This window comes from Rhodnius prolixus, unplaced genomic scaffold, assembly GCF_049639745.1.
Source record: "Rhodnius prolixus isolate KJV_2025 unplaced genomic scaffold, Rpr scaffold_11, whole genome shotgun sequence".
Taxonomy (NCBI): Eukaryota; Metazoa; Arthropoda; class Insecta; order Hemiptera; family Reduviidae; genus Rhodnius; species Rhodnius prolixus.
This window is the reverse complement of record NW_027411625.1, coordinates 7,935,415-7,958,257: the sequence shown is the minus strand read 5'-3', so window position 1 is coordinate 7,958,257 and position 22,843 is coordinate 7,935,415. Positions and strand designations below refer to the sequence as shown.

General features: G+C 34.9%; 1 protein-coding gene across 2 annotated transcripts; it reads left to right on the top strand.

Moving 5' to 3' along the window:
* The first annotated feature begins 418 nt into the window (after positions 1-418).
* On the top strand, positions 419-8,653 carry LOC141459532 (uncharacterized). 2 transcript variants are annotated; one of them, XM_074138712.1, is made up of 9 exons: positions 419-1,348; positions 1,998-2,102; positions 2,871-3,124; positions 3,564-3,906; positions 4,387-4,485; positions 4,604-4,809; positions 6,585-6,843; positions 7,465-7,741; positions 8,083-8,653. In XM_074138712.1, exons 1-9 carry the CDS (start codon positions 728-730, stop codon positions 8,481-8,483), a joined length of 2,565 nt encoding a protein of 854 aa, XP_073994813.1. In that variant the 5' UTR covers positions 419-727; the 3' UTR covers positions 8,484-8,653. The 2 variants fall into 2 exon arrangements, with proteins under 2 accessions (XP_073994813.1, XP_073994812.1); XM_074138711.1 differs by having other exon boundaries at positions 2,868-3,124.
* The last annotated feature ends 14,190 nt before the right edge of the window (positions 8,654-22,843 follow it).

Below are 22,843 nucleotides of genomic sequence, written 5' to 3'. Positions count from 1 at the left end.
CTGATTAGGATTTTATTTATTTTAATTAAAGGCGCGTAAACGTTTTTGGTTATGGACACTGGAGTTCTTTCAGTGCACTATCGGTTTTGTACGAAATTCATTTCATGAAATAAATTTAAAGGATTTTGAGATAATGGGACGACACTTTTCCCCAAAATGTACAGATTTTATTAATATTAAACGAAAATATAAAATGTAGAATGCTAACATTGAATAGAATTCTAGTTAGAACCTAGAGAATAGTAAGAGAAAGTTTTCCGAAGGTTCATCTGATTTTTATTCTTACATCACATTTAAAAATTAACGATGGCCCCTTCCAGAAAGGTTTGACAGAAAACTTCACTGAACCTAACACAGCTGATGTGTTTCATAAAAATGGCCGCGAAGTTTTGACCAAGCGGCTCATTCCAGTTCACTCGGATGGTTGGTTTACAATATTAGACTCAGTGTTTTCTACTTTTAGGCGTTTATTTTTTCAGTATAAATTACGTACAAGGAATCTTTTTTTTAAAGATTGCAGACTGAATTAGTATTGCCTTTTATTAAATAGATTTTTTTGTGTAAAAGGTGCATACATTGTTAGTGTGTAGTTTCATGAAAAATACCTTCTTCTAATTGAAAAATTAGCTGCACATTTGTTTACTTTATTTTTAACAGTGCGCCAGTATGTTTCAGTGTCTTTTTATTTTTCTTTATGGTTGTTAAGTTGTGACCAAATACAAATATAATGGAAGCTCGTGATCTTTTAAATTCAGTAAACATACACGACAGATTACACGGCACTAAGTTGGGTGCTTTGCCAGATGATGAAGACACAGAAGATCTAATTAGTTCACAATATATAAATTTGAACAGACTTCCTGAGAATCTACATAAAGTACATTTGGTAAATGAACAGCTAACGCAGGAGATTTTGAGCAATCATCATGTAGTTGAACTTGCTACTAGTAATGATTTTAATCATGCGAATCCTACACATCATCAGCATCATCAATCCCATGATAGTACTACTAATCCAAATGTACAAGCGGCAGCTGGCAGTGTACAAACGGCAAATACAACTGATAATTTTTACGATGACGAAGAGGAATTATTAGGAAATGATCTGACTGAAGAGGATAAACGTTTAGCGGCAGCCCTGGTAGCTGTACAACTGGTTCATCAACAGAAGCAACAATTCCCAACGGATCTGCTCAACACTAAAACAATATCTACATTATCACCTTTGCCAAGTGTGAACATTGAAAAACCATCTGTGGCAGCCATGGTTTCCAGTTACTTTCAGGCATTTGAGGATGAGAATGCACAGCTGTATCAGACTACACCTCCTGCTGCGGCTCCAATTCAGGTATTAACTAATTTACTAGATTAGGACTAGATGTGGTTCTTCACCTTATGAATTAATCTTGTACTTTCTCGTTCTGTCAGAAATACGTGTTATTTATGAGTTCCATTTGCACTCAGAGACAAGACCTGGTGTGAGAACGAGAAATTATAGACTATGGCAGAGGTTCTATAAAGAATTCTTGTTTTTATTTCGAGAAGCGTTTTTTTATCCAACGAAGGATCTGTTCCATCTAAAATGTAACGCGTTCTCAGTTGAGTAGATTATCATTGAGTGTGACACCTAATTCTCAAGATTTTTTTTGGTGCTGATTCTATGACATTTTTGTGAAGCTAGAAATATAGTTGCTGAATTTAAGAAGACAGCGCAAAATCGCTCGAATTTCAAGAATCGTCTTTTTTTTTTTTTAATCGTAGTGTTATTAATAAATAGATAAAAACATAGGCAAAAAAGGTTGAGCAGGAGCTGTTTGTTGGTGGACTGTGAGAAAGTACATAGAGGTTTGGAGAAAAAGTTCAGTTTTTTGTTATATCCTCGTTATTATTTCAGCAGTCTTAGCTACCTCACTTGTTGCTATCTCAAATTTAGTTAGGAGTCAGTTTTTTGTTTCTGAAATGTTCTTATAATGAATGCATTTATCTCTAAATTTCAGGAGATGCGATTGCCTCCATTGAAAAAGGTGTTATCAACACAGCTAATTAGAAACCGTTACGACAAGCCTTTATTAGTATCTGTAGATAATCCAGAGGACCAAAAAGTGAGTATTGATTCGTAGTTCTATTTTATAAAGAGTAATATAATAGAAAACAGTAAAATAAAAGTTCAGCGAGAGAACATTATCAAGACTTCGGCAGTGCCTCTTATTTTTTTATTTATTTTTTTCAATATATATAATTTTATTAAGCCGGCGAAGTTCAAAATTGGCTTTTAGATATTTGAGCCCCAATCACAGTGTAACAAATGGATCTGTCCGATAGTGCTCTTTTAAACTTCATTTGGACCCTTTTCACGAGACTAACCAAGCACTTCTCAGCACTGTAACTCAGGCACAATGACATTTCTGTGGTGTGTAGCATTAAACCTGTGAGGTACAGAGCTGGACTCGTGTATTTGAGCTCCAGCTTCACTGTAGTTCTGTAGTTTGTATTGTGTCACACATGTACCTGCCAAAGTTAATTTGGCACGTGCAAAAGACCTGAGCTATTGCACATCTTCAATCTCTCCTACCCTCAAGTAAATTGGATTTCTCAGTATTGTTGCTCCACTAGTCTTTCAGAGGGCATTGTCATGACAATGCATCATGCATCATGATGCAATGCAATAAGCCTGGTGAGATGAGGTTCAGAGCGCACATGTTGGGTCTAACCTCAGAAGAGATAAGCAGTTATTTAGTTATACAATAAGGGCATCTTCTATACTTAATTACGTCCTTCACCATTGTTCTCAACCTTATAACTCTGTGTCTTCCACATTGTGGCACTGGCATGATGTGAAGTATTAAACTTCCTTTAAATATTTTCAGCAGGATTTAATCACAAAGAACAACAGCTGTAAAATACGGAAAAATGACATCATTTGTGACACCAGTATCCGAGATTGCAGCGATCAGGAATTTCTAAATGACATTGAACCCGATATTGAGTGCGAATCAGATCTGAAATCATCCCGTAGGAGTTTGCCGCACAAAAAACGGATACCCAGGAAGTTAAAGACTCAGCCTTTGGTGAACTGCGGCAGTATTAGTCGGATGCCAATACATCAACATACACTAAGCAAAGGGTAAGTTGTAAATGTATTACTTATGATGAAGGTTTGGTAAAAATAATCTGTTTTCTTAAAAATTAAACTTTTATGTCCATTTAATTTTTTATAAAATTTATGCCATTGTGATATTTTTATGTAAAGAATGTAAGACTTGGAACGTTTGTTTTGTTTTTTTCCATAAATTTAAGGCATATCAACATCTGAGGTCATTAGCGCTAGGAGCTTTTTTCAGTGCGCTGCCAGGCTCTGGGGCAAGTTTCTCTCGTTACTGTAATTGCATTCCTTCACTGGACAGTGAGCTGTTAGAGTTCTTAGAAAGAGAAAATCTGAGGCCGGTAGCTGGATTCGAACTTACGATCTCTGTGTTGGAATCTAGTGCACTTATCACTGAGCTAATTTCTTCCCTGTACTTTCTTTAGTTAGAAAACTCACTAATATTTGCTGATGGTTTCAGGTACAAATGTTTAAAATGTGGTGACACATTTATCTCACAATCAGCGCTTCTGAGCCACCGTGCGAGCCATATCGGCGGCAACGTGGTGGCTCCGGTAAGCGGCTCGGTAGCAGATTCAGCTGTGGCGCCTGGTAGTGGAGGCCTGGACGCCAATCTGGTAGCCAGCATCCAGGATGATCCAAATGCCGGAAATGTAACCGGGCAGAATATTAACTGTGGCCTGAAGAAGTGCGGTAATAGTTTGTCGGCGGGCTTCTCCTGTGAACTGTGCGGTGTTACTTCCATCGACCAGATTAAGTTCTTTGAGCACCTCAAGGCACACTACGAGCCAAATATCATACAGGTACTGTGTATCTAACTCGAGTTTCTTTCTCTCTTTATCACCATACGGATTTGTTTTATCTTGGTGCCCCAGCTAACAGAGTGCCTATCATACCTGATTGTGGACTTTTAACATGCATCTATGTAATATATTGCTGCCAAAATAAGCTGCTTTTCAAAATTAGCTTTATTTTTTTCCTAATAGAAATTTTTTGATATGGGCTGCTCAGGGTTACAAATATTTAGAAAGAGCGATGCCCAATTAGAGAAAGTGCAGAGAAAAGTGGATTCATTTGAAAAATCCGAAAGAACAGATTATGTCACTTCGTGGGCATGATTGAATAATTCAAATATAGACATCAGTTTCGGATATCAAAGAATTTCGTTTTGAAAGAAAAAATGTATTGCGTTAGTTTTGACTAACAGTAAAGCTATAAATTTTAGTAAAGGCGCTAAGTTTAAAAAAGTCCGTACAATCTTACTAAACTGCTCTTTGCTCTAGGTAAACATAAATGAGCAACACATCCTGGAGTACTCAACCGGAGCGGTCGGTCAGTCAATTGTCCAGGAAACCTTCTCAGTCAAGCCTGACTCCATGCAGGTACAGTCTTGGCTATTATTTCGGGTACCTACAAAAAAGTCATTTTGTGAGGACCCTTGATGTTCTCAGTGAGGGGAAGTTGCGAATTTGAATTCCTCACTGGATTTATAATGTGCAGGTGTTGAAGTTGGAAGCGGAGCCGACTCTGAACTGCAATCAATGTGGCCGGATATTTCGTCGAAAGAAGGCGCTGGAGTCGCATCTTGCCACGGCGCACCCCACCATCGAAGAGTTCAGCGAACCTGAGGACATGATGGAGGGGATCAGGCATGTGGTAAACATACAGACCGCAAGTCCCGACGAGGAGCCCGACACCAAGTTGAGGTAACTAGCTAGTGTACTTGTGGTACTAAGTTGGAATTTAGCCTTGAACATGCCTCTAAAATGTTCAAATTCAATTCATTGCACACGTCTGTCTTCTAATTAAAATGAGGTTAGTAGCAAGCATGTCTCTATAGTTTCCTTATGGCAGTACAATGAACGAAACTCCACGTCTATTTTGTTAAGAGTAACTAAAAGTGCACCTCTTAAGGGCCATCCTTACAGTTTACAGATATTCAATCTTGTCTCTAAAGTGCTTAAGTATTTATGTACAGATAGTACCCATTATTGAGGGAAATAGCATGTACACCCCCAATTTTACATCTAATACAATGTAAAAACTTAGCCTATTTGTGTAATATCAAGAGAACTGAACGATGACTCTGAAAGTTCGCTTTCAGTAAATGTACTACCTTCTAAGAGAAATTATTGGCACAGCAAGACTTTGGTTAATATGACTCAAGTCAAAGCGATGTTATTGGGTTGGTGCAAAAATAATGCAGGTTTTTATATGCCAAAAAAAAAATTATAATTTGTATAAAACTAAGATTATTTATTCAAAATATGTTCCATCATTATCAACACAGTTGCCAACGTGTCAGAAGCATTCTTATTCCCGTTTCTAAAAAATCTTTATTTAAACTCTCAATAAACTCGCGGAAGGCATTTTCGGTTTCACTTCGGTCCCTAAAATTTTTTCCTCTTAAGAAGTTGTCCAAATGTCTAAATAAGTGGAAGTCCGTCGGCGAGAGATCGGGGGAGTATGGAAGGTGCGGAAGTGTTTCATATTTCAATTCCTGAAGTTTCCTGAGAGTTGGCATTGCGATATGTGGCCTGGCGTTATCGTGAAGAAGAATTGGTCCTTTCCGATTCACCAATGCTGGACAAAGATTTTGCAATTTCCTATGCATTTTGTCAATTTCTTGACAATATGTTTCAGCCGTGATTGTTTCGCCAGTATTTAGGAAGCTGTAATGAATAACACCTGCAGTAGACCACCACACTGTCACCATTACTTTTTTCGGGTGCAGGTTTGGTTTCGCGAAATGTTTTGGTGCTTCATCCTTGTCCAGCCACTGGCCTGACCGTCTCCTGTTGTCGTATTGGATCCATTTTTCATCACATGTCACGATTCGATTAAGAAATGGTTCATTTTGGTAGCGCAACAGAAGAGAATTGCAAATTTCAAAACGCCGATGTTTTTGGCTCTGGGTCAATTCGTGAGGTACCTACGTGTCAAGCTTTTTAACTTTACCAATTTGTTCGAGATGGCGAACGACTGTTGAGTGGTCAACACTAACTTCTCTCGCAAAGTCCCGAGTGGTTTTGCGAGGGTTATCTTCCACCAATGCCCTAAGATGGTCGTGATCAACAACAGAGGGCCTACCGCGACCTTCCTTGTCTTCGAGATCAAAATCTCCAACACGAAATTTTTGGAACCATCGCTGCACTGTACATTCACTGATGCTTCCTTCACCCCAAACAACATTGATGTTACGCGCAGTTTGAGCCGCACTTCGACCAAGTTTGAACTCGTAAAAATAAATTTGACGAAAATCTTGTTTTGACATGGTGAATATCGGAGGTCTTAACTCATACAAAATGGAACACAAACTAAACTGATATTTGAGGGAAAACAACATTAATAAACATTGTTTATAATCCATTACCTAGACTGGAGGATTATCTTTGTTTACTTGGCAAGCAGAAGTAAACAAAAGATGAAAGTTCAAAAACCTGCATTATTTTTGCACCAACCCAATATATTTGTTTCACAGATCATGGCGATTATCTGACGATCTGAATCTTGATGATGACGATATTCTGGACGATGTGAAAGAGGAGTCTAGTGGGAACTTCAATAAAGATCTGGACGAAAAGGGCAAAAAACGTAAAAAAACGGTTCAGTGCCCTCATTGTACTAGAACATTCACCCATCGCAACTCCTTACTCTATCACATCCGGTCGCACTCCGGACGTAGGCCACATCAATGTGACGTCTGCGGCAAAGGATTCTTTGCAGCAAATGCTTTAAGGGTAAGATAACTAAATTAGTAGCTAGGGGTTAGAAAAATAGGTGCATTTTCTCTGAATGCTCTCGTTGCTCAAGCTACTTATTACTAACCAGTTGTTTAGTGTTACCTACCTTCTGAAATTACATCAAACTGTATCCAAGTCGACTTGACTTTTTGGCTGTTTATTATTGCTATAAGAGGTTTTCTTCAAGTAGAAATATTGCACTCGTCACGTCTGAGTCCTCAAAGTAAATGATTAGAATTTTTAGTTTCTTCTAGATCAAACCCAACTTTCGTCCCAGGCATGGCGCCCTCTGATTATCTCCTCTATGATCAATTTTGTTTATGTGGTTCAGTTTACGAATGTGGAACAGACAAAACCGGAAAGTTTGCACTACTTTACTTTATAGGTAGCTCGTATATCGAATAGTTGTCTCACGATGTTTTCAATTAATAGAAAATTACGGCTTAATTTCCAGCAATAAGCTACATATGTGAAACCAAACAATGTTTGAATTGTAAGGTGAAAATCGGAGACGTTTCTTATAAGTAATAGTTTACTAGAGCTTTGAAGATGAAGGTGTGTGAGTGTACACCAATATAATTTGCAGAGCATTAATGATCTTATTATTTTTATTTGCAGGTGCATATGCGAATGCATTCAGGTGATAAGCCATACAAGTGCGATGTGTGCTTAAGGAATTTCCGCCAGTGGGGCGACCTCAAGTATCATATTACCTCATTGCATTCTACAACAAGGCAGTTTCAATGCGAATTCTGCGGCAAGGATTTTGCACGCAAGTATTCGCTAATCGTGCATCGCCGAATTCACACTGGTGAAAAAAACTACGTGTGTGAATACTGTCGTAAGACTTTTAGAGCGTCTTCATATTTGGTGAACCATCGACGTATACATACCGGTAAGAATTGTAATGGAAGCTCAAACGTACGATAATATTCCGCTTAAATATTACTTATTATTAGAGGCGTTTACTAGTCTGGTGGAATACTTCTAAGCATTGTAGGGCTAAAGTCTAATCTTAGTGTGTGTATGTATGTGTGTGTGTGTGTGTGTGTGTGTGTGTGTGTGTGTGTGTGTGTGTGTAGAATAAGCCAATTTGGGATTTAAAGTTCTTTGGGCAAACCATTTGCTCATTTTTATCTTATAGAGCTAATAAGTTTAGTATTATTATACTAGTTTAGTATTCTAGTATTCTCATTCTTTACTGCCTACTTGATTAATTACTTTTGTTTTGTGCAGGTGAGAAGCCACACAACTGTGATATATGCCATAAACCATTCCGCGTCAAGTCGGACATGAAACGGCATCGCAATACACACAACAAGGATCGTACTATGACCCACAACAATCCATCTGCCACAAACGCAACCAATATAGCTAATAGTATTGTAGAGAATGTTGATAGTTCAAATAGTAATAATCATAGTAGTAGTAATAGTAGTAACAATAGTAATAGTAGCAATAGTGTGGCGGATCAGATACAGGAGCAAGTTGATAGCAGCCTGTTAGCAACAGCGCAAATACCCTTAAATCTAAATATGCGACAAGATGTAGATCCATTGAACACAGAGTTGGATCGTGATCCAAACACCCTTTATGTTTGGCTGCCTTCTGCCACGGATTCCATTCTACCTGATTGATAGAAATGGATTCAATGTGCCGCGACGGTCTGTCACCTCATCTGATAGAATTTTATTGAGGGTCGAAATGAAATATTTGGCTGGACTAAAGTGTGCTCAGGGGCGGATGTTGGTCTAGTGTTCATGTAAGTGGCTTTGTAAGTGGGAGGTCCCCAGTTCAAATGGCTACTTTTTATTTGTTAGAAAAAATTGTTTATAGTAAAGTATGAGCTTCCGCCTCTGTCCACGACACCTAATTGGTAGTTGGGACGTTAAGCCCCGCCTAAAAAGATGGATGCTTACTTTACTAAAATGTGTTTGAAGTTGAAACTTTTCAAATCTGCTTCATATCTTCCTAAAACTTGAAGGCAGTTGTTGGTGTAGAGGTTATAAGGCGTAGATTTGTAATAATCCACGAATAGCTACTTTTTATTTGTAAGAAAAATGGTTGCGAGTAAAGGATTTGCTTCCAGCCCTTCATTAAGTGGATAGGAGCCTCACGCTTATTGTTGTATTGCAGTCTGGGCCCGCTTCTAAAACTTTTTCTGATGCTAGTATAATTAAGAAAAAGTAGTAAAATAATATAAATTTTATTAATAGAAACTGGTTAAAAGCAACCATTTGTACAGAGGCTATAAGTATAGTGAAGTGTAGATACACCAATTCCAAGAGTGGAGAAAGTTCCCACTATCAATATATGTTTTACATTTTCTTCCCTCGCATTTTTTGAACCATAAATGTCAAAAAAATAAAAAATACAGATACATTAATTCTTGCTCAATAAATTCATAATAGCATCATGATCTACATCATTGTACTTTAACCAGTGAACGTAATATCTCGATTTCATTGTCATTCTCGCAACTCCATCCTTGCTAAGATGAAAAGGTGTGATTTATCCCATTTCCATTCTGTGGGCTTAAGTTTTCATTCACATTCAAACACCTGATGGCCAAAGACGGAGCTGGTAGTTATAAGTAGCCGTTCCCTAAATTAACAGTTTTAAGCCTGAATTGACTTACACAATCGTCCAGACTATCATACCAAAATATTCTTTGATCGATTTGGATCTACCCAAATTTGGCGATACATTTTAGCCACATGCGCAGTCAACCCATATTTTGGAATCCTAAATGCCAAGTGTTTGCATACAGGTATTAATATGGGACCGCTACTATATGCGATTTAAGATTTAATCCATTGCTTGACTCAAAGGAAGCTTCAAATACCACCCACAAGCTAGTAGTACTATAGTGTAGTCGGGGAGATCAGGCTTTAAGTCAAATGTGTACAAAAAAAAAGCGAAAGAGTGGGGCAAGTTCTCACTTGCAAAATATATTTTTAAAACCTTAACCAGCTCATGATACCTAATTTAGTAGCAGAGCCCTTCCTGGAAAAAATGTGAGATCACTTTACTTTTACTTACTAACATACTATTTACTTCCTAAACTCTTGGACACATCGTTGCATTCCTCTTATGGGTTGAAGAAATTCGTAGTAATGATGTTTTAGGCAAGGCATCTCTAGTAAGCTGTAAGGCGTCTAGCACTGAGACTCAGACAGCAAGAGTGGTTCGGGACGTTAACGTAAATGAAGTCGAAATCTCTACACCAAACTGATTCATCTTCTTCTGATAATGGATGAAAGTCCGAAACAGGCATGCTACATTGGTTAAAATAGAAAATAATGTATTGCAGTCTGCTAGATCTGCCCGTATGGTTTGTGCCTTCAGTTGTTCCTCAGAGTCAGGTCAATCTCAATAAGAAGCAATCTAGATAACATCTGCATTTAAGAATCTCAAAACCATTGAAATCCAGCCTTTCAATCCTGCTTTTTATCTGAGTTTTAGGTTCCAGGAGTTATGTAAAAAGTCCAGCCATTGTTTTTCCTTTCTTCTTTTCCATATTCTTCTTTCAAAGAGGGACAGATCACGAGAACGTCCAAGACTGATTCGAGAATATACCAAAATATGTTAAACGGTCTATATAACTTTTTTTTATTTGCTCGAATCGAAGCTTGATATACTAGGGTGTAAGAAACGTCACAAATTTTTCACCTCAATGCAAAAATAGATTGTTCGTTGAATGACCTAATGCTTTCTGCTGGAAATGTAGGCATCGTTCTCTGTAACAAATTAAAACCTGACCAGTTGTACCGTTGTAAAAGGGTTGATCGTCCATCGTCAAAATAAGCAGTCTTGTCGTATTCGCAGTTTAATTTCTTTTACCTTTTTAGGGAGAAGTACTGATAACGCAGTTTCATTTTTATTACCACTCTTAAGAGAAAGTATTGTAATCGAGTTCAGTTTCTTGTCTTCCTACAAATACCTTTAATTTTTATTCGGAAAATTCTCCCAAGAAAATTGAATTAAACACAAGTTTTTCGAACGTTTCTAACTAGCTGAAATTACGAGATGAAGTATGAATGAAATGTTGGGTACTTATCGATTTGTGTGCCTTTTGTCGTTTAATCAACCCTTATATTTAAATTTTTAAACTGTAGCTTTTTGTTAAGATCCATCTATGAAGTATCAAGTCAATGACTTTCTAATACCACCACCAGAACTAAGCAGCTGATAAGAAACAAAGCCTTCTTTATCTCCTTTTTTATTTCGGCGAGGATGTTTGTGGCATTGTAGCTTCTTCTTTTTTACTAATTTCTATTTAATTTTATAATATTTTTATATTTGTATATATTTTATCGTATTTTTATAAAGTTATAATTTTAAAAAAATTATCGACTCTGAGTCGCCTGTATTTTTAAGGTTTATCTTGACATTTAATCGACCTTTCCTTAAAATGGTAAAACCCAAAGGGGGTTAAAGGGGAAGTAAAGGTTACCAATAAAGAAATAGTTGGGAAACAAGGTAAATGAACTGTTTTACAAAGTAACGCATGGACGATTTTCACCCTACTATATCGAGCCCTACCCCAAATGGTTTAACCTAGTATTCAGAACCCAAATTTTCCATTAAGCTCTCGTCGCAGCCTCCAATGTTTAAAAAGTAAATGTGAATAAAAAAAAATAGACTGAATTGTGCTTAAGTTTGAGGCATTTTAAATAGTTGTTTTGTTTTTCGCTAATTCCTTAAAAACAAATTTTAAATTGTTCCTTTATTATTTGTTAAAGCCATACATTTTTAAGGCTATTAAGGCTGTTTCTTTTAAGGCCAATAAAAATGTTCTTTAAGAATAAATTTTGTAAAAAAAATTTATGGGATTAAAAATTCCTTTGGACTGACGAAGAAAGAGATTCATTAATGGAATTTGTCGAAGTTTGGAGTGACAAAATATTTGAATGAGATTTGAATTTAAGGTGGTTGGGTGCGGATTATCAAGACCCCTAACTTATGGCAAGAGCCTAGATCAAAGGTTTTGAGGAATGTCGCTGATATTATCCGTCTGGTTTCGGAATCATCAGAAGTTGATAATTCAGTTTGGTGTAGAGAATTCGATTTTAACTTTTTTTTTTCTTATATTGTGGAATACTTCATTGTGACCTTAAGGGTAAGAAAGATGTGCTAAGAATTCTTTTAAAGAAAATCCGCTAAGGAGTATTCTAAGTTTTTAGCGCCGTGGTTTACGTTGGTTAATGGTTTAAGCGTTGCCTAGCATTTATTTCATCCCCCAAGAAGTCCTGATTAAAGGAGCTCAAATTTTAGGCCACAAGCTATGTTCTGAGGAGCCAAGGTATTGTAGTAATTGAGAAACAATAAACTTTTTCAGTGAGGTGTCCGAACGCCTGGAGCCTAATTTATTCTTTTAGAACTCTTGTTTCAGGGCCTAAAATTTAGGACATGTACTTTACCTGGGCGTTACAAGGGAAACTGCTCGAAATTGTGAGTTGGGTGAAATATCAGAAGCAGGAGAGAAGGCTTCCGCTGAGCTGAGCTATAGTACGAGACATTCATACAGCTCTCTTGGGATTTGTTTTAGTGCCAAGTCAAAGCGAGTGCGAAGTGTTCTCCTGAATACTACTGGTCTTCTGGGACACATCCCAGCCATTAGGTTATTCAGAATTAAATTAAAATCAAAATATCCAATACATTTGGGACGGCGCATTTTGAGCTAAATGGGTCGCCGGAAATCTGCCCCTCACCACCACCACACCAAAGGTTCAGCAAATTCCAATAGTCCAACATGGCGACTAGTTTGTTCCATTTTGGATGGGGATAATTATTTTTTATTATAATAATACCTAATTAAACCTATTTACTAGAGTTAACCTAATTTTTTTTGTTGTTTAAAAAAAAGAATTGGGGAAAAATAACGATGGCCGCTATTACAGCCATACTGTCTAAACAGTGGAAAAACACTAGGTGTTAAGAGAATTATTGTAAAAATATTATTTGCCACGTTAAACCAATATAGTTTATACAGTATGATGTATGGCTAATGCAATATAAACTTAATATTGGTGTACTTGTTATCTCGTGTTTAGATACATACTGTTATAGTTTGCACAGTATATTGTGAGGGCGATGTATAATGTTTTTTTTCGTTATTATTATTATTATTTTTTGTTAAACGTAAGTAATTCTTTTATTTAAAAACATATAACGCTCTTCAAAATCAATTTTTACCAATTTTCTTATGGCATGTAAAGATCTAACATTTGAAACATATCAGGTACAAGTAAAAAACCCGTGTATCAAGGCGAGTATCAAATGAAAGAAAAGAATTGGTGGAAGAATGTTGCTATCAGATAAGTGTGATGATTGATGATAATTGCATAGGCGAAACGGCGCTTTTAAAGGAAGATGTTGCCAAATACTCCTCCTGTCACCACCTGACATTTATGAAGGCTTTCTGGAAGGTAAAACGCGTTCCTAAGCCTAAGTTAAATGGAAAGGGCTACTTCTAAGGATGCCTGGTACCTCGCTGGCTCCGTATATTTTTGGTCATTTTATTGAGAATAATTATTGAAGCCACAGTTTGGGATATCTTGTTCCCTAGCGCCACATACTCCCTTCCATCCCCCCAAATATTTTCTTTAAATGTTCTGAAGATTTGCTTACATCACAACAAAATAGTAGGGGGTGTGAGATTGAGGATGACCTCTATCCCGCTGTGGCCTGCTCCTAAGAACGGTTATCCAACACCACAAGAAGGTTTTGTTCCAATGGTGGTGAGAAGTTGTCTAAACCAAAAGTGATTAATGTAGCTTTAAGACAAACACATAATTGTTCCCAATTTATAGGGAATCTCTTTTTACTTTGGCGGAAAAAAGTATTGTGTTAGTTGCACAATCCGTTTGGAAGCTCCAAGCTCTGCGCGAACCTAACTAAGTAGGTCGTTATTCCTTCAAAAGGCTGCTGATCAGCCTCTACTGTCCACCAGAAATTGTGTACAAGTTGTATACCAAACGTCTGAAACTGTAAATTATGAGTCTGAGTTTTGGTGTAATAAAATGCAAAAAAAGAAGTTTTAAATTTATTTTTTTTAAAAAGTATTGAAGTCAAATCTATAGTGACCTTGGGTGCACCAGCACCTCTGCAATAAGAGAATATAAAGAATATTCAATCATTTTTCCAATGAAGAATTACTTTTGTTGCAACATTAATTAAATCGATATTTTTTAATTGCTAATTAGGTAAGCTTTTACCGCTACAGTCAGTACAAAGTTAATTTCTTACTTAATGAGTAATTTTAGGTTTGAGAACTCATTCGAGGAAGGAGTCTTGGTCATAAGTTAACACCTCATTAAAGTAAAACTACTAAATAAACAGTTTGATTTATAAACTAGCGACAGTGACCCCATATTTTAACATGTCTTTTATACAGTGTTGGAATTTTTTTGTGTCAATTTTCTTTTGAGAGCAGGTTAATTGCTATGGTATGTTGAGAGAAGAAATTATGCTGTTGGTTGACTCCCGTGTAGTATTTGTCCTTTAGATACTACATCTTATTGTAGAATATGCAGACCTGTAATAACACCTAGTGTTTTTCTGCTTATTTAACAAAAAGGGGAAAAATCAATGTTCATCGATTGAGCGGCCAATTTTTTGTTTATATTTACTGTTATCTTTAGCTATTTCATACAGTCAGGTGTACTGCATGATCATTTTGTACATACAGTTTACATATATATTAAGAGAGTATATTATTGTAATAAATTATATTATATTTAGAGATTATAAGAAATTTATTCAGAAATAAATAAATGAATTTATAATAAACTGGATGTTTTACTATTGTGAAGTGAGTGTGGTCTTGTTTGCAGTATAAGTTTCAGGACGCCAGTTTTGACTAGACGGTTAAAAGAAAATTTGTATGGTTTTCACCTTAACAATTCAAAAATTTTTTGATTATACAACTATTGAGCATACTACTGGAAATATAGGCAATTTTATTAATCATATCTTCTTGCCAAGTGGTAATTACAGACATGGGTTGTCAGCTGGGCCAGGAAGAAGCTCAAAATTAAAATCTATTATTAAGGATGCTTGACTTCACCTGTTCAGCCTTACGAGTTTTCTACTAAGTTGAGTTTTCAAAATAAGGCCAAAGAAACTCTGCCAGTTAAATAGGAATTCAGAATAAAACTGTCCGGTAGGACAGTTGTATAAGGGTTGATCGTCAAAAAGTGAAAGAAAAAGCGTAACGTTGAAAAACTCCCAACTTTGACGATTTTTTTCTCTTTGTCTATAAAAGATAGAATTCCCAAATTTTCTTTATAATGTAAGGCGAATACTCCTTTATAACTGTAATTTTTTCTGTAAAAACCAATACCTAATAAATTTCGAGAAAAAAGTTTCCGAAAATTGAGAAAAAAAAGTCATTTTCAGAATATAAACTTGCAGTCAACAAAATGCTCAAGTTGACATTGGTCAACCCCTTGCAGATGTGGATCTTGTAAATCTTGAAGCTCACAGTAATTAGCGACAATTTTTACATTTATCATTTTCTTTACCTTACAATTTACCATTTATAAGTATTCTAAATTATGAAAGTGCGGTTTTTCGATTTAACGTTTCCACCAGGAAAATTAGTTTTGAGTTTAGGAAATTGTTTTTTAGAACCCTGCTGTGGATCTGGTATCAATAATAGCGAAACTTTATGTTTTATATGCTTATTTTTTGGGGGGGATCTGATCCTAACATAGCGATGAATTTCTCCCGACCAATTTTAATTTTACGTAATGAATTTTTATCATGGTTCCAATTACATGACACATTTGAAGGTGTACAACTTTTATTTATAATAATTCTCCAGAAATATTCTATTAAGGGCACGTCTGAGGTAGAGTGGTGCTTAGATTACTTCTAAAGGTTTATTTAGTGGAAGTTGTATAGAATTAAGACTTAAATGAGTTCCTAATATTCCAAGTTTTTGAACAATTTAGTGGCCATAGGTGCAGCTTTGGGTTTAACTTTTTTGAAAAATTGATTTGAGTACGGTTTCAGAAAAGTGGTTTTTAGCGATTATTCTTGCAAATCATTAGTAAATTATGGTAAGAAAACATGTGTGTTTTTATTTTTAATTCTCAGATTTTGAAGGAGTCATTTAAATAATTTTGGAATACTTTTGGAGTAGCGGTGTTTTTTGCATGTCTTTCATGACCGCTAAACAATCGTGTTAATTTGTAGGAGACAGCTAGCAGCTACAAGTTTGATCTATTAGCTTCCCCAATTTCCTTCTCCTTGTTACTAAAGTCAACTTCAGTAAAAAAAAAACAGTCTTAGTCATGAAATCACTTGAGTATGACATAAAACTTTAAGAAGTTCAAATTTAATAGGTCAGAAAACCCGAAAAGAGGTTTTGGTCAAAATCAGTAATGCGATCCCGTGCAAACTACCTACCAACTCATTCGATTCTACAGCTTTTTGCGATTTTGTGAAACTGGACCCAACGATATCCTTTAAACTTTGGAAGCAATCTATACATATATAGGCCTAATACTTTTATCTAAAACGTTTTTCAAAAGAAATCCATTTTAATGAGATTCCCGGAGAAGAATGAAGTTAAACATTGCTCTGAATTGTCATTTGGTATACTTTTCATTTCTAAAATCAGTATACAGTTAACAAAATTTTATTTGTGAGCAAAAATTACTGACTTGTTGAAAATTAGTTAACTTTTTCCGTTTTACACTATTATATATCAGTTTTTGAGTTTCTCTTTTTTACTTATTAAAGGCGAACGATTTTTTTTAAAGCTTTGTTTAGACACTAAAATATGTGTTGGGAGATCACTTTTATCTAATTTTGTTTCTATATAAATCATTTGAGAAGGGTTGTAAGAGAGAGTTGATGTTATGCTTTCTTCTTAAGTGCGTTTTCAGTAATCTATAAGGATGTAACATCGGCATAAATTTTATGGTTAACCTTACCTACAATTGGTTTTTCTCCTTGAACAATCGACTGGAAATACTATTTTTTTTTTTTTCAATTTTCTACTATTTCCTCAAAGATACCTATGAGCCTCTTTGCAAATGTTGCGCCATTATTTAAAAAGAAGAAGAAGAAATTGGGAAGTTAGGTGTATTTCAAAGGTACGCTTTTTCGTGAAGTTACGGACGATCAACCCTTATACAACTGCCCTCCCAAACATTTTCCATATATCAACCAATTAGAAGGAAATCAGTTGACCAGTGGTAGCGACTATACTGATGTTTTTCGCTGATTTGTATGCGATTTTCTCAAAAACAGCTGAAACTTTTTTTTTTTTAAGTTTGGATATTCTGTAAAAACAAAACAATAAATCCAAATCTGCTGTTAACATTCTCATGATTCTATCTTATTATAGTTCTCAAATTTCTATCTTATATATTTTCTTCACTCGGAAATCAATTTTCATGAGAATATGTTTCAAATAATAGAGGTAGTACTTTATAAGTGTTTACAGAGTTAACGAGGTTTAATAAAAAAAAAGATTTGAGGAAAATTGCGGCAATTCCATTAATTAAAACGGCTACTTCCGTAGTTTTGGCACATATTTCGAAACCTTAATAAGAGCTACGATTATTTATACTAAGAATTATGCTCATTACAATCACTCGTTTTTCATATTTTTCTATGTAAGCACATATACTTTTTGTGCTCTCAAAAAAATGTATTTCTGTTTGAAATTTGGTTTTAGAAAATTTGGTGCAATCGCAATTGAGAGCAACAAGAGGAAATAAAGATTCTGTAAGAGATAAAAATATCAAAGTATTTGATAACTGCTTTTTGTCTGTGACATTAAAGAACTGTTTAGCATTAATCTCCCACGAATATTTCAAAAAATAATATCTGTGGTGACGTAACTGTATATCTCGACCCAGTATGCCTAAGTTATGCAATTTTCATATTGGTACCAAAATAGTAATAATAACAAAGCCTTATCACGGGCTTATAATCCACACTATAAAAGCCTTACTTCAAGCTTGAATTCCCTTCTTTATCCGCTTTTCTTTGAAATTATTCCATGACTTTTATTTTTCTTTCTCTATCCTCATAAAAGGCTTTCCAGTGAAAACATTTGTAAAGAACATTTTAATAGGAGAATTATTTAAGGAGGGTTCTAGAAGAAATCAACAATTCACTTCTAGAGTTAGAGTAATAGATCTACCACTAATTAAATATTAAGTGGAACAACAAACATGAATTTCATGTACCACATTAGCACAATGTGTAAAAATACTGCCTCAATTAGGGCATTTACTAAGTTACGTCTCTAAGATGCTCAAAGAAGCACATTAACTGATCTACCGTTAGTATAATATTAACTGCACCTGCAAGCATGACTCTAAAGTATCCAATTTAATGCAGGGTAAAAATCTATCATCTTAACTAATTAAAGTAAACAGCAAGCTGCTTTTAAGAGGCCCCATATCAATGCAGGTAATTGATCTATTCTAAAGAAATGAGCACGTGTACGATCACAGTATATTTAATTATAAGGTGAACTCTATGATTCTAAAGTGGCTCATCAGGATGATAATATCTGCACGTATTTACATTAAACTGAACTTCTAGCATGCCTCTTATGCGTTACATTTCAGTAAAATGTACAGTTCTGACACTCGTTTTGTTAATAGAAATTTGTAAATGAAGTGGAACTATTTTTTATTTTATTTATTTAATACACTGTTTTGATACAAATATGTATATGACAAAGAGATTGACCCATATTTACATTTACAAACGTAATTAATCAAAATTCCAAATTATAAAATGAAGTGGAAACTTCATTATAAAATGTTTTTGTTTGGGTACAGTTTTTTATGATCGCCTCGACATCAGCACAAGCTGGTTTCTTTAATAACTTTTTCACTACCTACCCGCAATAGGCCTATCACTTTTCAAAAAATATTTTTGTAGGAAAAAAAATTGATTTTAGAGAGTTCTAGGTGAAGAAACGGATATTCGCCTTGTTTAGAGTGCTTTCTATTGTACGTACTTTAGAATGTATTGTAAGATTCCGCCACTTGGAGTTTAACATAAAATAGCCGACCTTGGACAAAGTTAGGATGTTACTCGTTCTTACTTAATCCTATCAGGTAACCCTGAATGAAGTAACGTTGAAGCTTGCAAAATCGATTAACCAATCTGAATCCACACTAGAGGCTGTATTCTTTAATTTTTGGCCTTAGTTTCTTAAGTAGGGCTAGGTCGCTGTATTCGTGCGTTTTTGATTACATATCTCAGCATCCAACTATTTTTTTTCTTTCCAATATTAAATTTTTACCAAATGTTTCTTTACATCAATATTATGTAAGTTCACTGTAATGAAACTGCGAGAGAAGCGTCACGTACTGTCTCCTTCAGAACGCCTCGAAAATGACATTTTGTAGTTAACGGTAAGTAAATAAAAGTGATAGACTTTCCAACAAATGGGAAAAAAATTAACTATTTTTAATAAACTCTTTTTTAAAAACTTTTAACAGTTTCCGTGTTAATTTTTTTACTTAGTTTAAGTTTGCAATTAGTCTTGATTACAGTTTCATCTGACCTTCAGAGTAGTGATTTTTAACAACTGCTTTGGTTATTTATTATTTTGTTTGCGATAAATTATTTCTTTTCAGTTATTCTCGTGGTGCTTCATCATTTGGCCTTTAATGGCGTAACTTTAACAATTGTTATTTTAACTTGAGCCAAATTATTATCAAATAGTTATTCATACCAAGTGGCTGTCTTCTTGACAAGTTTTAATCTTTTTGAAGTCCGTTTTTTTAGTCACATAGTTCCCTAAAAGTTAAAGACAACGCTTGTATGCTGTAGGTCAAGTCGGCCTGACTTTCTCAATAGTGGCATTCTCTTAAGATTTTTATTAGCTTTAATTTTTCCTCACCTAACTTTATAACAAGCCATTATCGAACTAATCAACAGCAACACTTCTTTTGCAACTTATAGAGCTTTTCTGATCTGAGCTAAGAAGATAGGAGGAGAGCGCATGTTTGTAACTACCTTTCACCAAGCAAAGGGTGGTCTTTCATATATGCAATATGGATTATTCCATCAATCAGATGTCACCTATACTGAATAGGGTTTTGAATTTTTCTTAAAAATGGCTGAAAACATTATCAGTTAAACATTGTACGCACATTACATACATTAACGTGGAATACCTTTATTTTAAACCTCGGAGATAATGAATTTTTACATAGGTTCTCCCCGGAAATATTTACCGTGTGTAGGAGAATTAATTTTTGGTGTGTGGTCAGGTTTGACCAGAACATCTCCAAGTGCCCACTGACATAATTAAGAGCTTACATAAACTGGAACAGGTTTCGAACTAGTAAAGCGGCCCACATCCTGCATCTTTAACCTTATACATTCTTACATAATCTATTTTTTGTTGTTTTTTTGTTACTCTTTATTTTTGGCGGGAAATTAATAAAATTGAAAAACTCTCTCATAACAATTATGACAATTCTAATGATAAGTTTTGGACCTAATACTGATTTTTGTTCTGAATTTATTATTAAATCTATATTTATAATTACATAAATTTGACAAAAATTACTTCTTGATATAATGAATTTATATAAAGTCACTATGTTGGTTGTACAACCGTTACAGAGTGGGTAAATAAACTCATATACTTATATTCAAAATAAATACAAATACAAAACAAAAGATGAAATAAGTAAATTGTACTAACAAAAAATAAAATAAACCAACTTATGGTGATAATAAACTAAATTTATACACACTTTAATGAACAACAAAAAGATAAAATCAAAATTTCCTCTCCTTAGTTTTATTCAATAGGTATCTCAAAACTAAATATGACATCTATATAATATTCGTATTTCTGCGTAAATATGCAGATTTACAATAATTAACTAGTGCCATCCAATCTTTTCCATTCAGCAAACCGACCATCTCTACAGTGGAGAGATAAGCTTTTTTTTAAAGCATTTACCTATTAGATCATCATAAGCTGGACATTCAATCAAAAAGTGATGCAAATCTTCCACAACCTCCATATTACACATTGGGCAATAATATAGTTGTGGTGCAGTTTTAATGTGAACAAAAACAGTGTTCTGAATTTAATTATCCTTGACTAAGTAGGGGGCTGTCTTACCATTCACAGTCCTACACTTGCACTTAAGTTCAGTAGAGATTGTTAAAAATCCAGAAAATCTGGAAGGCCTTTTTTGAATCTTAGATGTGTATCTAACACTTCCAAAACCCTTAATAAAACTATATTGGAGCATGAATAAAATAAAAATCGACTAGTCGTTAAACAAGATGTTAAGGCGTCAAGTTAAGTGAACATTGAAAAGGTTTTTTAAGAAAATTCTAATTTTTAAGTGGGGCCAGCTAAGTGGTAAGTGCATTTTGAACTCCGATGCGAAATCCTTGGGTTCGAGTACTGCATGCCCTTACAATTTTTTCTCAAAGAGCCTCTCATAACTCAATGACCAATGTTACTTATAAAACATGTTGACACCGCTTAAATTTAAAATAAATAAATTAACCTAGGGATTATTTTTCTCTTCCTAGGCATTGGTACAACTCACATCTTATATAACGAGAGAACAATAGTCGGGATAGATTGTTTACCTAGAAGAAGCAGGCGCCATTACCTGCTTAATTATGATATTGGCACAAAATTTACTGGCTATACGACTTAATAGTATATTAATAATTTTAGTAATAATAATAGTAAATAATTTTCCTCTTCTCTCACGTGACTCCAAAATGACTGTGACTAACAAACTCCTCCTCTACAAAGTAGCCATTAGGCCCCGATGTTGCTCTACGCCTGCTCCGCCTGGAGCCTGGACTTGTAGTAGCAACATCAAGAAACTCCAGGACAACACAGAACAAATTTCTCAGACTCGCAATAGACTCTCCACGACGCACTAGAATTGACTCACTCCACGGAGACTGCATCCATTATTCCCCGTACACTCCTTTATCCAAAATCGTCTGCTCAAACTCCTTTCCATTGCCGCGACATAGCCTCCTACAGATCCTTCTACAACATACAGATACAGAAGACTAAAACATATCCTACTCTAACTCTCTACACTAGCTGCAGGTTTTTCCTCTCCTTTTTCCCCTGCATTCCAATCCTCCTCACCTAACTTTTCTCTTACTTCACTTAGTTAAGAAGGTTGAAATGTTTTTACATTTATACTTCTATATTTATTTTATGTATATATTTATTATAATAAATATTTATTCTATTATTCTATTGGCACAAAATAAATAAACGAGAATGATTTTCAATGTAGATTTTCTATTTGTTTGATTTTTATTGTTTTATTTACCCTGTCAAATTGTATTTGGTTTGCAGTACTCGTATTTTGTTTTTGTATCCATTTTAAAGAATCTTTTCTTTTTTTTCGTCTAATTGTAATAAACTGTTCTAAGTTGTTAATTTAAAATAAAATGTAATTGAAAATGATCGGGCAAGCGAACGACATGTTATTTAAAATGACTTATAAGCCACAAATAAGAGAGGTTTTTTTAAAACAGGATTTCATTTATTCATTTGTTTCATATCGATCAAAAGTCGCAAAACGCAGTCAGCTTTTTAGAAAACCATCTATTACTGAGATCATATTTACAAATAAAAGGAATAAGATTTACCTTACAAAATAGTTGATTAAGTTCAAAGAGCTATTATTAGAGACAATAATGAAGAACTGCAAAACATCAGTTGCGGTTGACTGATTTCAGTAAGAAACATTAGTATCGGTAGTGAAAATAGTGTACCAAAACGGAATACCAAGATTGTAATCTCTTGTGATTTTTCGCTTTTGAGCACAATCTCCTTCCAATCAACCCATTCATACCGCACATAATTTACTGAGTTCTTACTCAAGGGATTCAAAACATGGTTTTCATTAAAAACTCAATTTCGCTATTAATTTAAGACGATCACAATACTTCACCCTCAAACGACGACATCGACGACGGCGATTTATACGCCCAAAAT